The following is a 14,292-nucleotide window of genomic DNA, read 5'->3' as shown; positions in this document are numbered from 1 at the left end:
CAGAAACGACTTCATGTCTCAGTCTCCTGCCAGGTATCAGCCAGACAGCCACTGATCGGCCGCCCTAGGAAACAGGAAACATTAGTATTGAGACAGTGACTGAAACAGATCAATATCTTTGACTCTATGCATTGATTCTAAAACAACCATTTCACTCTTACAGGGCACAATCATTGTTTCAGATCTACGCTCAGTTCTTCTGGATCCTAAACAATGGGAGACACCTGAGGCATTCAACCCAAATCATTTTTTGGACGAGGACGGAAGTTTTGTGGCAAAAGAAGCCTTTCTTCCATTTGGTGCAGGTAAATGCAAAATGTGGTTGATATTTGTTGTGAGGATTTTTAGAAAGACAAAACTCAGAAACTGCTGCTCCTTATACAGAATGTGAGTTGGCATCAATCAATTACCAAGCCCTTGGGCCAAATATGCAATCCTTTAGTATGACTGTGAAAAGGAAACGAGTGAAAGGTGACACCTATGAAATCTAGCTTGGATATAATGTGGACATAGTTTTGCACAATATTGTAGAGCTCTCATATTGAGCCAGGACATGGGGCCGTTGGTTCTGTTAAGGTTGCCAATTTCTATGTGGGGCCTGGGGAGCTCCCAGAATTACAACTCCTCTTCAGAGGACAGAGATCAATTTCCCCAGAGAACATGGATGATTTGGAGGGTGGAGCCTATGGCATCACATGACCCCGAGTCCACCCCCACCCCCCGCCCAGTCTGCACCCTAATATTCCAGGCAATTACCCAACCCACAGTTGGCAACCCTACTTGCAGTGCCCATTCTGACTGCTGGGTGTTCTGCATAGCAATACAAGGTCTGAGGCAGAAGTCCAACCCTCTTACCTGAGATCCTTAAGTAAGGAATACAGGTACAGAATGGGGACCTTTCTGCATATAAAGCATGCCATTCCCCATGGAGCCATGGCACCTCCCATTAAGCGTCCTTCCATGGCAGTACACATTGTGGATGTTACAGCTTTGGAAAAAATAGGGACTTGAATTCCTTTGAGGTCACATGAGTAGGCTGTGCTGTTGGGAAGCAGTCCAGCCCCGAACCTCCCTCCCTTGTCTGTTGACTGGATGCGATTTATTTGTTTATATCAAAATATTTCCATTCCACCATTTTGTAATCTGTATAAGAGCCAGCTTACAACAATCACAATGAAAGTACAGTAAACATATTTAACAAAGTAAAAAATTTAAAGCAGCATATTAAGAACAAAACAACACAGCTGAACATCTCTTATCTTGAAAATCCCAGCAGGGTTGAGAGAAGAGATGGTACTTTCCGCCCCCCCCCCCCAGTCCCCCTCCTTGTGGTCCGGATGTTACATGCACAATGATTGACTGCTTAAAGGCCTTGATTAATTATTTGACAGCCAGATGCTGCACATGGTGAGACTTCTCTCAGAGACCGTCCTTTGGTCTCTTAGTTAAGCAAGGCTCTACTCTTGTAGTCAACAACAACAACAACATTTATTAGGCATTTAAAATAGGCTCTAAAGCGTTACCAGACATTTATGAAGTACAAATCAAGAGTACATTCAAAATGCAGACAGAAAGACTGTATATAGCAGTATACATTACTTAGAAAGTTCTGTCACTTGTACAAGAAATTTTGCTACTTTTCCCAAGAGCATGACATCTGCATTGTTCAACAGAAGCTCCACAATAGAACTGTCAGGAGTCTCTCTTTCAGATTTGTCTAGGGCCAGTCTGGGAGAGTAGGGCCTCCTAATGCCCACATATCTCGGACAGTCGAGAATAATGTGAGCAAGAATTCCACTTGGTTTTACAGTTTGACAAACCCGATCCTGAGAGTGGGATGGATAAGGAACGACTTTGTAATGGCTTCATGGGGTGCATTGATCTGGCCCTTGTGATAATCCATCTCTGTTGGGGTTCAGTTAATAATTCAAGATATTTCCATTATGTGCCCCTTGTTCCGGATGGCATTATTCTGACAGAGGGGTGAGCCTGATTTATTTGCTTGCCCCAACAAGATATGATATTCCTGTTCTAAAAGTCGGCTTTTTAAGGTTTTGAAACTCTCTCTGTGTTACAGCATACAGAGATCTTCAAGTAATAAACCTATTGAGTAAATGTTTGATTTGAGAAGTTGATACCATTCGGAGGCAAATAGGTCTGGGCGCACAGAATATGTTAAACTGCGCACATCAGAGTTAAAACATAATTTGATCCAATACTTGAATGTATTCAGCCATGCTCTTGTTTCAAGTAGGTTCTGACCAGTTTCTAAGAATAGTACAGCATATGGTACACAGTGCGGTAATCCAAGTATTTTATAGAGGAAGCTAGACTGTATTCTTTCAACAGAATTGTTCCATGCAGTTATCCATAAAAGAACTCCATAGAGAAGTTGCTGAACTACCTTGGAGTTGAAAACCTTTAGAGCTGCTGGGACATATCCCCTTGCCCTGGTGTGAAAAATCTTTACCACCGCTGAAGCAGTGTGATAGCTTCCTTTTATAGCAATGTCTCTGTGGCCCCTTCCGCACATGCAAAATAATGCGTTTTCAAACCACTTTCACAACTGTTTGCAAGTGGCTTTTGCTATTCCACACAGCTTCAAAGAGCACTGAAAGCAGTTTGAAAGTGCATTATTCTGCATGTGCGGAATGAGCCTGTGTCTGGCCCATGTGGCTTTATGATGAAAGGTTAGGCCTAGATATTTAAAGGACTTGGAGTGTTCGACCCAACTTCAAGCAAGCCATCTGGAAGGCTTAAATACATTGGAAAAATGACATTTTTTTTATTTTTTCTGGGTTTAAGGACAGGAAGTTAGATGTACATAGTTTTTCTAAGGAGCCTTTTAAGACCCACTTGAAACCTAGTATCAGTATCAGTATCACGTCATCAGCATAAAGTAGGAGTGGTATGGGTTTGTTTGAAAGAACTGGGCTGTGTGCATTAACATCTGACAATACATGTACCAAATCATTAATGAATAAGTTAAACAAGACTGGGGCCAATATTATTGAGCCTTGCTTAACCCTTCAATGACGTGGGAATCTTTGGGGTTAGGTCTCCAGAGTTTGTACATTTTATCTGGCAGGTTGTCTTTGAATAGAGAGATTTGATAAGTAATAATAATCTAACATCGATCCCCATCTCTGTTAATTTAAGTCACAGCAACTCTCTTACAACTGAATCAAAGGCACTTTTAGCTGGTGATATATGGTCACCCTTTTTGAATATTGGTGTTATTATTGCATTTACTCAAGACCCCGGGACTGACCTATCAACCAAAGTAAACAGAGTGGCCAGATGGGGGGCCCACCAGTCCAAGAATGCTTTGTAAAAATCTGGGGGCATTAGATCCGGGCCAGGTGATTTATACAGTTTCAACTGGGAAATTAATAGTCTGATTTCTGAGACTGAGATTGTGGGCCAGGGAGCTACCTGACTGAGTGTTGTCAGGTAGTTACCTTCTCCTGGGAGGCAAGAGGACTCTTGTAGTCCTTTGCTTTTCTTTGGCTGGGGGCCCCCCAAAAAAGTAGGAAGGATGCATTTTGGGAATCAAATGTGGTGTGGAGAGACACAAGTAGCTGGCCCCCTACCTCTCCCAGACCGATCTGGCCATGGTGATCCATGCAACAGTCACCTCCAGGCTGGATTATTGTAATTCACTCTACCCGGGCCTTCCCTTGTGGCTGATCTGGAAATTGAAGCTGGTCCAAAATGCGGCGGCTCGTCTTCTCACAGGGTCAAAGTGACAGATCATATTTACCCCCGTGTTCTGCTGCCTGCACTGGCTCCCAGTAGAATTCCGGATTGTCTTCAAGGTGTTGGTTTTGACCTTTAAGGCCCTTCATGGCCTGGGGCCCTCATACCTACAGGACCGTTTCACTCCATATGTTCTGGGTCGTACCCACCGCTCAGTGGAGGCAAATTTGCTGCTGGTCCCCTGCCCCTCTATGATGCGGCTGGCCTCCACATGGACCACCACATTTGATGGCCCCTGCCTGGTGGAATGCTCTTCCTCCAGCAGTTAGGGCCCTGCGGGACCTTGGCCAGTTCCGCAGGGCCTGTAAAACTGAGCTGTTCCACCGGGCTATTGGGGGGACTGGCTGCTGATTCCGCCCCTCTCATTGCCCTATCCACTGGCTGTGCACCTGACCATCTGCAAGCCCCCTCCCAGAATTTGACCACCCCCAGGATTTGACCACTGGGGTGTGATGCCAGACACCTCTTATTATTAATTATGAACTATTTATTGTAGGATGCTGCTGCTATAGTTTTAAGGTTTTGTATTTTAACTGGAGTTATTCGATTTGTTTTATTATGTTTGTTGTTGTTTTGTTGTACACCGTCCTGAGCCCTTCGGGGGTAGGACGGTTTAGCAAATCGAATTAATAATAATAATAATAATAAGAAGAAGAAGCAGCAGCAGCAGCAGCAGCAGCAGCAGCAGCTGTTGGAGGTGGTGGGAAGTATTGGTCCCTCCACTGATGCTATCATACTGAAGTCCAAGCTAGATGTTTGCCTAGGTGATACATTTTAGACAATTCATGGAAATACACTACTCCCTTATTACTCACTTCCCTTATTTCTGTTTCAGGAGCCCGTGTTTGTTTGGGAGAGCAGCTGGCGAGGATCGAGCTCTTCATCTTCTTCACCAGCTTGATGAGGGCTTTCACGTTCCAGCTTCCAGAAGGAGTGAAAGAGCTCGACACAGATCCTTTGATTGGGCTATCAGTAGTTCCCCGCCCTTATAAGATCTGTGCTGTTCCCCGCAGCAGTTCATGAACTGTACAGATTGGGGTGGATCATTTGCTAGTGTTAATTTCTCCTTCATTCATTTTGTCTAAGGCTGCTCAACTCATTCTGTCCAGTAATTCTCTCCTGTTTTGAGGGAAGCTCCCATCTTCCTCAGTCAGTAAAGTGAATTGCTGTCTCAAGCCAATACTAAAGAGACCATTAATTCCTAAAAAAAGCTGATCAAGCACCAGTCTCCAGATGTTCAGGAACTACAATTCCCATCAGCCCCTGTCAGCAAGGCCAATTGGCCATGCTGGCAGGGGCTGATGGGAATTGTAGTTCCTGAACATCTGGAGAGCCGCAGGTTCCCTACCCCTGCTCTAGCTGCATGTCCCGATACATGTGGGCAGCAACGCAGCAAACGGTGTGCTTCACTGGGCGTAACACCTGGGAAACCTGTTTTCTTGCTTCCATTTTGGGACAGGGACTTGATTGGAATTCAAACATTTATTTGTTCTAGTATTTACAGTATTCAAGTGGATTCCTACATGTGATTGTCAAGACCAGATTGCCTGGTCTTGTCCTGTGGTTCCAGGTGGGAACAGGAGATCAGGCATCTGAGGGGGAAAGTCTGTCTGTGTCCTGTATGCATACCTTCACTTCTTTATCTGCACTGCTTTGCCTAGGCACACTTACTATGTAAAAGCATTCACTTGAGAACATCAGAACAACATCTGTGCTTGTCAGAAGCGCACCATGGGTAAATGGCGCCTGGAGACAAATTGTCTCCAGGATGCCCCCAGGTTCTTCCCCACTGCCCCCCGGCTCCACCCCCTGATGCCCCCAGGCTCCACCCCCCACTGACCTTGACCCCGCCCATGTCACCGTGGACATGGGCAAGGTCTAGGGCAGTGGTGGCGAACCTTTGGCACTCCAGATGTTATGGTCTACAATTCCCATCAGCCCCTGCCTGCATGGCCACTGGTGCTTGTGAAGAGTGCACTGCTTTACCAACCTCAGCAACCATTAAGTGGAATTCTGGGGAGGGGCTGAAGTAGTTTTGCTGTGTGGGGGGGTTGCACTCTTCACACTGGATGAAGTTCCTGTCGAGAGTTTACCTCTTCTGATTTTCTGTCAATAAAATGGATTTCATTGCCAACTGAATCTACTTTATTAGGAGATCGAGAGAACATGACATTGATACTGTTTCTTGCTTTACTGTTTCGCTTTGTTTTTCTTATTTACACCGGTGCACTTTAAAGTATATTACTGTACACATTTACTACACATTGTATTAATACATGTGTCTAAGTAGCTGGTTAGTTTTTTCCTTGCCTTTTTTGATGCTCTGAGGAATTCAAACATTTTTACATTCAATAAGAATGTAGATTCCAGATTTGATGAGAATCATGCAAGAAGCATGGAGCTACTTTGTACCTTGAGATGAAATCCTTGGACCAGTGCAAGACAAACCAGGGTGAAAGCATTTGCCAAGAATGTTTTCATTATTCAATAACAAAAGTCAGATGTTTGAAGACGATCATAAACAATGCCGACTAGCGATCCAGCACTGTTATTTCCATGACCCACCAGGCAACTTCTGGGAAATCGAAGTATTTGGGTTCCGAGGGAAGTATGGTTGCAAAGCTGAAACTTAAAGGGATTGAAGGAAGGGACCACCAGCAGCTTAATTTGACTCAACACGGGAAACCTCACCTGGCCTGGACAAGAAAGTGTTGACAGATTGATAGCTCTTTCTCAATTCTGTGTGTGGAAGTGCATGGCTGTTCTTAGTTGGTGGAGCAATTTGTCTGGTTAATTTCGATGAATGAAACTCTGGCATGCTAATTAGACTTGGTCAATACCCTAGAAATTTGGTAAAATTCAGACTGGGATTTATTTGGGCACAACATGATCTGTATGCCCGAATAGGATAAATAACGTATTTGGATATACCCGAACATTCATGTAATACCTAAAAAATTCGGGTCCGTCTGATTTTTTTAGTATTTGGGGGGGTATTTTTCACATTTGGGGCTGCAAAGAGGGCATTTTTAAAGCTAGTGGCATCAGAATTTCAGGGTATTATCCAGCGACTGTTTTGATGACACCATCTGATTTTGGTGAAGTCTGATTGGGGGGGGCAAAGTTATGGACCCCCAAAGGGAGTGCCCCTTCCCCACTGTTTCCAATGGAAGATAACAGAAGATGGTGGCTATCCCTTTGAGGGTCCATAACTTTGGCTCCCCTGAATCACAATAAACCAAACTTGGGAGGTATCATCAGGACAGTGTCCGGATGATACCCTGAAATTTTTGTGGAAAAGCACAGAATGTACTAGGCTCTTCAGCAAGTTCTATGGTGGCAAAAATTAATTAACTTTTCTCACCATAGACTTCAATGGGGCTTGCTGTTATGATCAGCTGGCTCTGTGCTGGAGATTTGTGGGCAGCCTCGGGGGGGCTGTTTTGGGTAGGGGCACCTAATTTCCAGCAGGGCTGCTGGTATGAGTTTCCTGAAAGGAACCAGCCAACTTTGCTAAAGTTTTCTTTGGCGGGGCAAATGCTGTGGGCACCCAGTTGAAGGTCAAAACATTAAAAACCCCTCATGCCTGGAGTCGCTGTGCAGGATGCCTCCTGGTATGCCCACTTTGAGGGTCCATAACATTGGTCCCCCTGAACCAAATTTCACCAAACCTGGATGGTATCATCAGAACAGGCTCTGGATGATTCCCAGAAATTTTGGTGCCACTAGCTTTAATAATGCACCCCTGAAAAACACCCAAAGAAATTTGCCCAGATTCTCTGCTTTGCAGTGCCTTGGCTCCATAGTAGCCAATGGGGAATTTCTGAGTGTGTAAGCACGCTACACATTTTTGAAGATAGAGGCAAGAGACTTTCAAGGTGGCTCCAGGAAGCCCTCCTGCTAATAGCATCCCGGCTTGGTGAACTTTGCTTCTGGGGGTTCAATTTTATGGGCCTCCCAAAGGCTTATTTGTTTCCTCGCTCCTGCATGTGAATCCTGCTGGCTGAGTTCTCTCAGAACTCTCTCAATGCACCCCCTCCCACTGCCTCCAGAAGCAAAGTTAATCAAGGCTGGATGCTATTACCAGATGAGCCTCCTGGAGCCACCTTGAAAATCTATCTTCAAAAATGCGCAGCCAGTGCTTACACACTCAGAAGTTTCCCAGAATCTGCCAGGCTCTTCAGCAAGTTCTGTGGTGGGAAAAATTAATTAACTTGCTGTTATGCCCAATTGGCTCTGTGCTGGGTTAGTGCTCATGTGGATGGTCAAGACAAGCTAACATCTTTCCTTGCAAAGTGCCCTTCATGAAGCAACTATATAGATGATATTTGTAGAAATCCTCTCACTTTTTTCACTACATGGCTTAATTATTGGGAATTACATACCTTAATAAATGCATCTTTATGAAGCGTGATACATTGCCACACACTTCCAATAATGGGTTTGACCACAGTTGTTTCAGAAAGTGTAGAATCAGCAGACACACCAGGAAGGCAACCAACATTCCCAATATTTTTCTTGCTTCTTGTTCTCTTTGTCTCTTTTACCTCGATGGTCTGAATGTTCTTCCTCTGATAACTTCTTTTTCCTTCCAGATTGTCCTCACTGGTTTCAGCTTTCTACTGACACCCATTTTATATACTCCACTTTTACAGGTAAACACCCAGTCAAGACATCGTAATGGTTTCTTTCCTTTAGATTTTGGTTTTTTCAAATTTCTCTCAGAAACTCCTTGCCATTTAAAACGCTCCTGCTGTCCTTTGCGAGTTTGCTGTCTCAGTTTGCAAGGACGCGCTGCCGACTTGTGGCCGCATTTGTTACAGAACTCTGGTTTCAAAGTGGCCGAACAATTGCAAAGCCTTTGCAACAGAGCTCCATTTTTTGTTCTGCCCTGTGGCTGTTAAATTATTCCATGGAGGGAGAGGCAACCACTTTCTCATAGGCTGATTCCGCATGGGCCAAAAACAGCGGTGTGAAAATGGTGTGAAAACAGTATAAACCCTTTTGCACCATTTTAAACCCTTTTACACCATTTTCACACCGTTTTCACACTGCTGTTTTTGGCCCATGCGGAATCAGCCATAGATTGATTCCACACAGCAGATTTATAATGAGTTGCAGTCATTATAAGTGAACCTTCTTTCCTTTTTTCCATTCGCATGTGTGCTATTTATGCATTAACAAAGCTATCTGAGTCCACTAAAACAATTTGGGTTGTTTTTGCATCTTCACATGAATACACTTCACTTTTAATTTTTCTTTTTGCTTACAACACATGCATAGCTCCAAAGGCATACAGAAGCGAATCCTCACAGCCATGCCAGTCTCCCCACGATCTGATTGGCTCCATCTGTGTAGCTTCACATGCTCAATACATAAGATAAAAAAGAGACAGGGGGACTTTCTTGCAATAGCCAGGCGATAATAAATGTGTTGCTGTAGCTCTATGAGTGAAATGTCAATCATACTCACTGCCACAGGGAGGAAACATGCTTGGGGGATTTGTGAAATGGTGGACGCTCACAAGATCTGCATCCATTGTGCTGGGTGTACGGCATAAAATGGCAGGTGGGCAGGTTCTTCCTGAAGTGGTGGACAGAGGCAGCAGCTATAGTGAAAGGGTGGCAGGGAGGAAAATAAAGCTTCTTCTGCTTGCTATGTTCACTTGGAAGCATCTTCAACTCAGGATTTTGCAAAAAAGATTGCTAGTTTAGTGATTTTTGTAAAACCTGGATTGAGAGAAATGCGGTGAGTCTGAGCAATTTTGGGGAAAAGACCTGTGCAAAATGTCCTGGAGATGTAATATTTTTGTCATGTGGAATGTACCATAGATTGCTTTTGAGCAAATTCCTGATATAAATAGTTTCTATCAGAGGTCATCTCCTTTTAGCCTCTGATAAGATCTCTTCAGAAGCTTGAAATGTCAGTGCAAGCTGTGTGTCCCAGGGAGTAATCATATTTGCATAACTTGGTGACAAACTTAAAAATAAAGTAATTTTGAAGTAAATGAATCTATCGGCTAGCTCATGTGGTTTCTAAAATATTTTCCCTCATAGTACTTTAAAGTGGCTAAGGGATATCTTATTGAAAATGTGAAAGCTCAGCCTTTGGTGAGATGAGATTATTCTAGTTTGAGTAATACCGAAAATATTCGGTAAAATTCGGATTTGGGGTTATTCAGGCATAAAATTATCTGTATGCCCGAATAAGCTGAATATCATATTCAGTATGCCCAAATATATTCAGGTATCCTTCGGGGATGGGGTGGTATAAAAGCCTCAGAAATAAATAAATAAATAAAATAATTCTGATCCATCTGATTTTTTTTTTGCATTCATGGTGCTTTTTCATGTTTGGCCTGCAGGGGTGCATTTGTAAAACTAGCAGCACCAAAAATTCAGGATGTCATCCAGAGATCTCCTGATACCACCCATGTTTTGTGATGTTTGGTTCAGAGGGTTCAAGGTTATGGATCCCCAAAGAGGATGCCCCATCCCCCATTGTTTCTGGTGGGAGCTAACAGGAGATGGGGCTACCCCTTTGTAGGTCCATAACTTTTGACCCCCTAAACCAAATATCACCAAACTTGGGTGGTGTCATCAGGCACATCTCCAGAGGATACTCTGAAATTTTGGTGCCACTAGCTTTAAAAATGTGCACCCCACAGAACCCCCAGAGAAATTCCCATTTGACTGCAATGAAGCCACTTCAGAGCACTGAATCTCCCAGCTCTTCAGAAAGTTCTATGGTGGGAAAAATAATTTTTTTTCACACCATTGACATCAATGGGGATTTCTGTTCTGCCCAGCTGGCTCTATGCTGGATATTTTATTGGGGACTCTGGGGAGGGGTCTTGCTCTGGGGAGGGGCACCTGTTTCCTGCAGGGCTGCTGATGTGTTTCCTGAAGGGAATCAGATAACTTTGCTGAAGTTTGGATGGATGGGCATTCGTTCTGTGGGCAGCAGGTTCACCTTCAATTGGATGCCCACAGCATTTGCTCTTCCCATGCAAACTTTGGCCCTTTCCACACGGGCCTCCGGGCGCCCTCACACCAGCAGAAATTCTGGGGGCCGGCGCAGGGAGGGTCTTAGGAGGCCAGCAGGGCGACAATGGTGATGAGGTAAGTGGGAGAAGGACGGGGTAAACAGCATGTTCCCGGCGGTGCCGTTCGCACCACACTGCCGGGAACAAGCTGTTTACTCAAAAACCTGCAGTTCGAAGGGGTGTTTTTGAGGGTGGCCTGACGCCGCCCTGGGGGAAGGGAAGGGGAGCCAAGTCAGCGCTGCTGTGTTTCAGCAGCGCCGCCTGTGCAAACGGCTCCCTGGGGACGGCATTTTTGCTGTCCCCAGGCTGCCGTTTTTGGCCCGTGCGGAAAGGGCCTTTGGCAAAGTTGATTGGTTCCTTTCAGGAGACTCACCAGCAGCCCTGCAGGAAATAAGTGTCCCTACCCAGAGCAAGACCCCCACCAGAGCACCCTTCTTTGAAATCTGTACCACAGAGCCAGCTGGGGATAACAGCAAACATAACCCCATCCCTCACCTCCTACTGCTTCAAGTGGTGGGGGCAAAAGAAGCATTTTTTCTCCCCAGAAGAACAGAAGTGGCAGTGACATAGGTATAGATTTTTTATGGGGGGTCGGGGGCATGGCCACACCTCCCCAAGCTCCACCCATGGATCATTTGCTAGTGTTAATTTCTCCTTCGTTCCTTTTTCCTAAGCCTGCTCAATTCATTCTGTCCAGTAATTCTCTGTTTTGAGGGAGTAAAGTGAATTGCTGTCTCGCCTGAATGAATTACAGAGATCACACTTTACAAGTTTAAAAGCCGATTGGCAAAGTTCTAGCATGCCCTGATACACCTTGGCTGCAATGCAGCTAAAAGTGATGCTTCACTGAGCATAGTACCTGGGAAACCTGTCTTCTTGCTTCCATTTTTGGACAGGGACTTGATTGGAATCCACATATTGATTTGTTGTAATATCTTGAGTATTCAAGTGGATTCTTATATGTGATTGTCAAGACCTGATTGTCTGGTCTTGTCATGAGGTTCCAGGTGGGAACGGGGGATCTGGCATCTGTGGGGAAAACCTGTCTGTGTCCTGTATGCATACTTTCACTTCTTTGTCTGAGCTGCTTTGTCTAGGCATACTTGCTACGGACAATCTTCACTTGAGAAGATCATAACATTTAGCTGAGCTTGTGGGGAGTGCATTGCTTTACCAACACAAGAAACTGTTAATAGTTAATTGGGATTCTGGGGAGAGGCTAAAGTAGTTTTGCTGGGGGCGGGGAGGGGGGTTGCACTCTTTTCAGATTGGACAAAGGTCTTATCCAGAGTATATCTCTTTTGATTTTCTGTCAATAAAATGGATTTCTTGGGTGCTGTGTGGTTTCCGGGCTGTATGGCTGTGTTCTAGCAGCATTCTCTCCTGACGTTTCGCCTGCATCTGTGGCTGGCATCTTCAGAGGATCTGCATCCTCTGAAGATGCCAGCCACAGATGCAGGCGAAACCACAGATGCAGCCCGGAAACCACACAACACCCAAGTGATTCCTGCCGTGAAAGCCTTCGACAATATAAAATGGATTTCATTGCCAACTGAGTCTACTTTTTTAGAAAATCTAGAGAACATGGCAGTGGTATTGTTTCTTGCTTAGCTGTTTCACTGGGTTTTTGTATTTACACCTGTGCACTTTAGAGTATATTATTGTACATTTTTACTACACATTGTGTTAATACACATATCTACGTAGCTTATAAGTATAGTGTTTTCCTTGTCTTCTTTGATGCTATGAGGAATTCAAACTCCCTGACGTTCAATGAGAATGTAGATTCCAGATATGATGAGAGTCATGCAAGAAACATGGAACTACTTTATACCCTACCTAATAAATAAAAACGGGAGTTTAAAAAGTCAAACCTACTAGTTGAGGAGCCAAATCGAACACCTCATGCAGCGGGAAAAAGGATCCAGCTCTGGTCAAAAACATAGGGTCAGTTCACAGCTGGGCAACTCTCTTGAAGGAACTTGAAGGAACTTGAAGGAACTTGCCTGACTTGTTAAGCCAAGAGTCGGCTGTCACTAATTCTCCAACTGTAAAATGGACAGACTTTCACCATTTTGGGTAACAATAATAGTACCTCTTTGTTCTGCATTGGTCAGACCTCACCTGGAATACTGTGTCCAGTTCTGGGCGCTGCAAATATCCAAAACAGATATTTCACTTTTATAAGTGTTGGGGAGACTACTTAGAATTAAAGCAAATATTTCAGAGTCATCAATGGTGCTCCCAGAAGACTTAATCAAGGACACCTGATTCATCACTTTGTTTAAATATTCACACAGATCTCCATTGCTGCAGATGGTGAGACTTACTTCGCTCAATAAACACACAACAACGACAGGCTGGAAAGGAATGGGCCACAGCCCGTTTATTAATAATCAATAACATAACAACATGAACTATATACATGAGAGCTGGGCGGCAAACGGGTCGCACATCACATCCCAATCTCCATTGGGAAACTGGCGGGAAGGGAAGCCCCAGAGATAACACTCCTGCTTGCTTCCACCCTTCCCGCCCATGCTGAGGAGATGGGCACCGGCGAAACCCCAAGGCCGCCTAACGGCCCGTCCTCCTCCTGTGCTTGCTGGGGTGTCGGGCACCGGCTAAGCCCTCGGCCGCCTATCGGCCCAACCCAACCCCACTCCCTGGGGTGTCGGGCAGCAGCCCGGCCTGCCGGCCTGCCAGCCTGCCCGCCCCACCCCCCGGCCCTTCCGCAGGGCACAAGCCTGGGAGCCCCAGCCGGAAGGCTCGTTCTCTCCCCAGATGTGCGACACCGTTGCAAACCCGCCAGGACTGCGACAGTAAGGACCCAAACCCCGCCAACCCCTTAACAATAGGGAGGGTGGGTGGGCCACGCTATGCTGGGTCTCGCCGCCGGGAAGGGCGCGGACTGGGAGATGCGTCTTAATATACCCTGGCTCTTCCCGCCTTTTCGGCTGGGAGCCAATCATTGCACCCGGTTCTGCAGCATGCCACCAGGCCATGCAAGCCCCTTATTTTGCTGCGTTGCTCACCCCAGCAGCAATGGCTGCCCCCGGTTATTCGGGTGCATCTAATTTATCGTGCAAGCGAAATGAAAATAACTGCTTTTTCAATATGATTCTCTGTTTGGAAGATTTCTAGCAGTACTTTGCATTCAGACCTTTCCATTTATAAGAGAGAATTCTTCTCTGGCAAGAGATCTTAAAAGCATAGCCAAGACCCGTTTATCCCTTCTAAGGAAGGTCTGCTTCTCTGCTTCATTTTCAGGAGGGTCACCCTCCAAAATATCATTTAACTGCAGAGATTCTTGAGTGCATTCCACAGTCTTTTTCCATATTAAGAAATCTTGTGGGATTAACTTAGGTAAGGTTACTTCCCTGTCAGTTGACGAGGCCATCTCTCTTCGTTTCTCCAGCAGCCGGAGTTCCTAACAGGCAGCAGACGTCACATCAGGGGTTCCCCAATTCAGGTTGGAGGAAAAATCT

At 45.2% G+C, this 14,292-nt stretch overlaps 1 protein-coding gene across 1 annotated transcript in view; it reads left to right on the top strand.

The window, feature by feature from the left end:
- Positions 1-4,854, top strand: part of LOC125437762 (cytochrome P450 2J5-like) — a 45,620-nt gene extending 40,766 nt beyond the window's left edge. The window contains exons 8-9 of the mRNA XM_048505710.1: positions 164-305; positions 4,595-4,854. Of these exons, the coding sequence (XP_048361667.1) occupies positions 164-305; positions 4,595-4,782 (330 nt within the window). The 3' untranslated portion in view covers positions 4,783-4,854. The remainder of the gene's footprint in view (positions 1-163; positions 306-4,594) is intronic.
- Positions 4,855-14,292: the final 9,438 nt, after the last annotated feature.

Source organism: Sphaerodactylus townsendi, linkage group LG08, assembly GCF_021028975.2.
Source record: "Sphaerodactylus townsendi isolate TG3544 linkage group LG08, MPM_Stown_v2.3, whole genome shotgun sequence".
NCBI classification, from domain to species: domain Eukaryota; kingdom Metazoa; phylum Chordata; class Lepidosauria; order Squamata; family Sphaerodactylidae; genus Sphaerodactylus; species Sphaerodactylus townsendi.
Note: the sequence above shows the minus strand (reverse complement) of the source record. Positions and strands in the feature narration are given on the sequence as shown.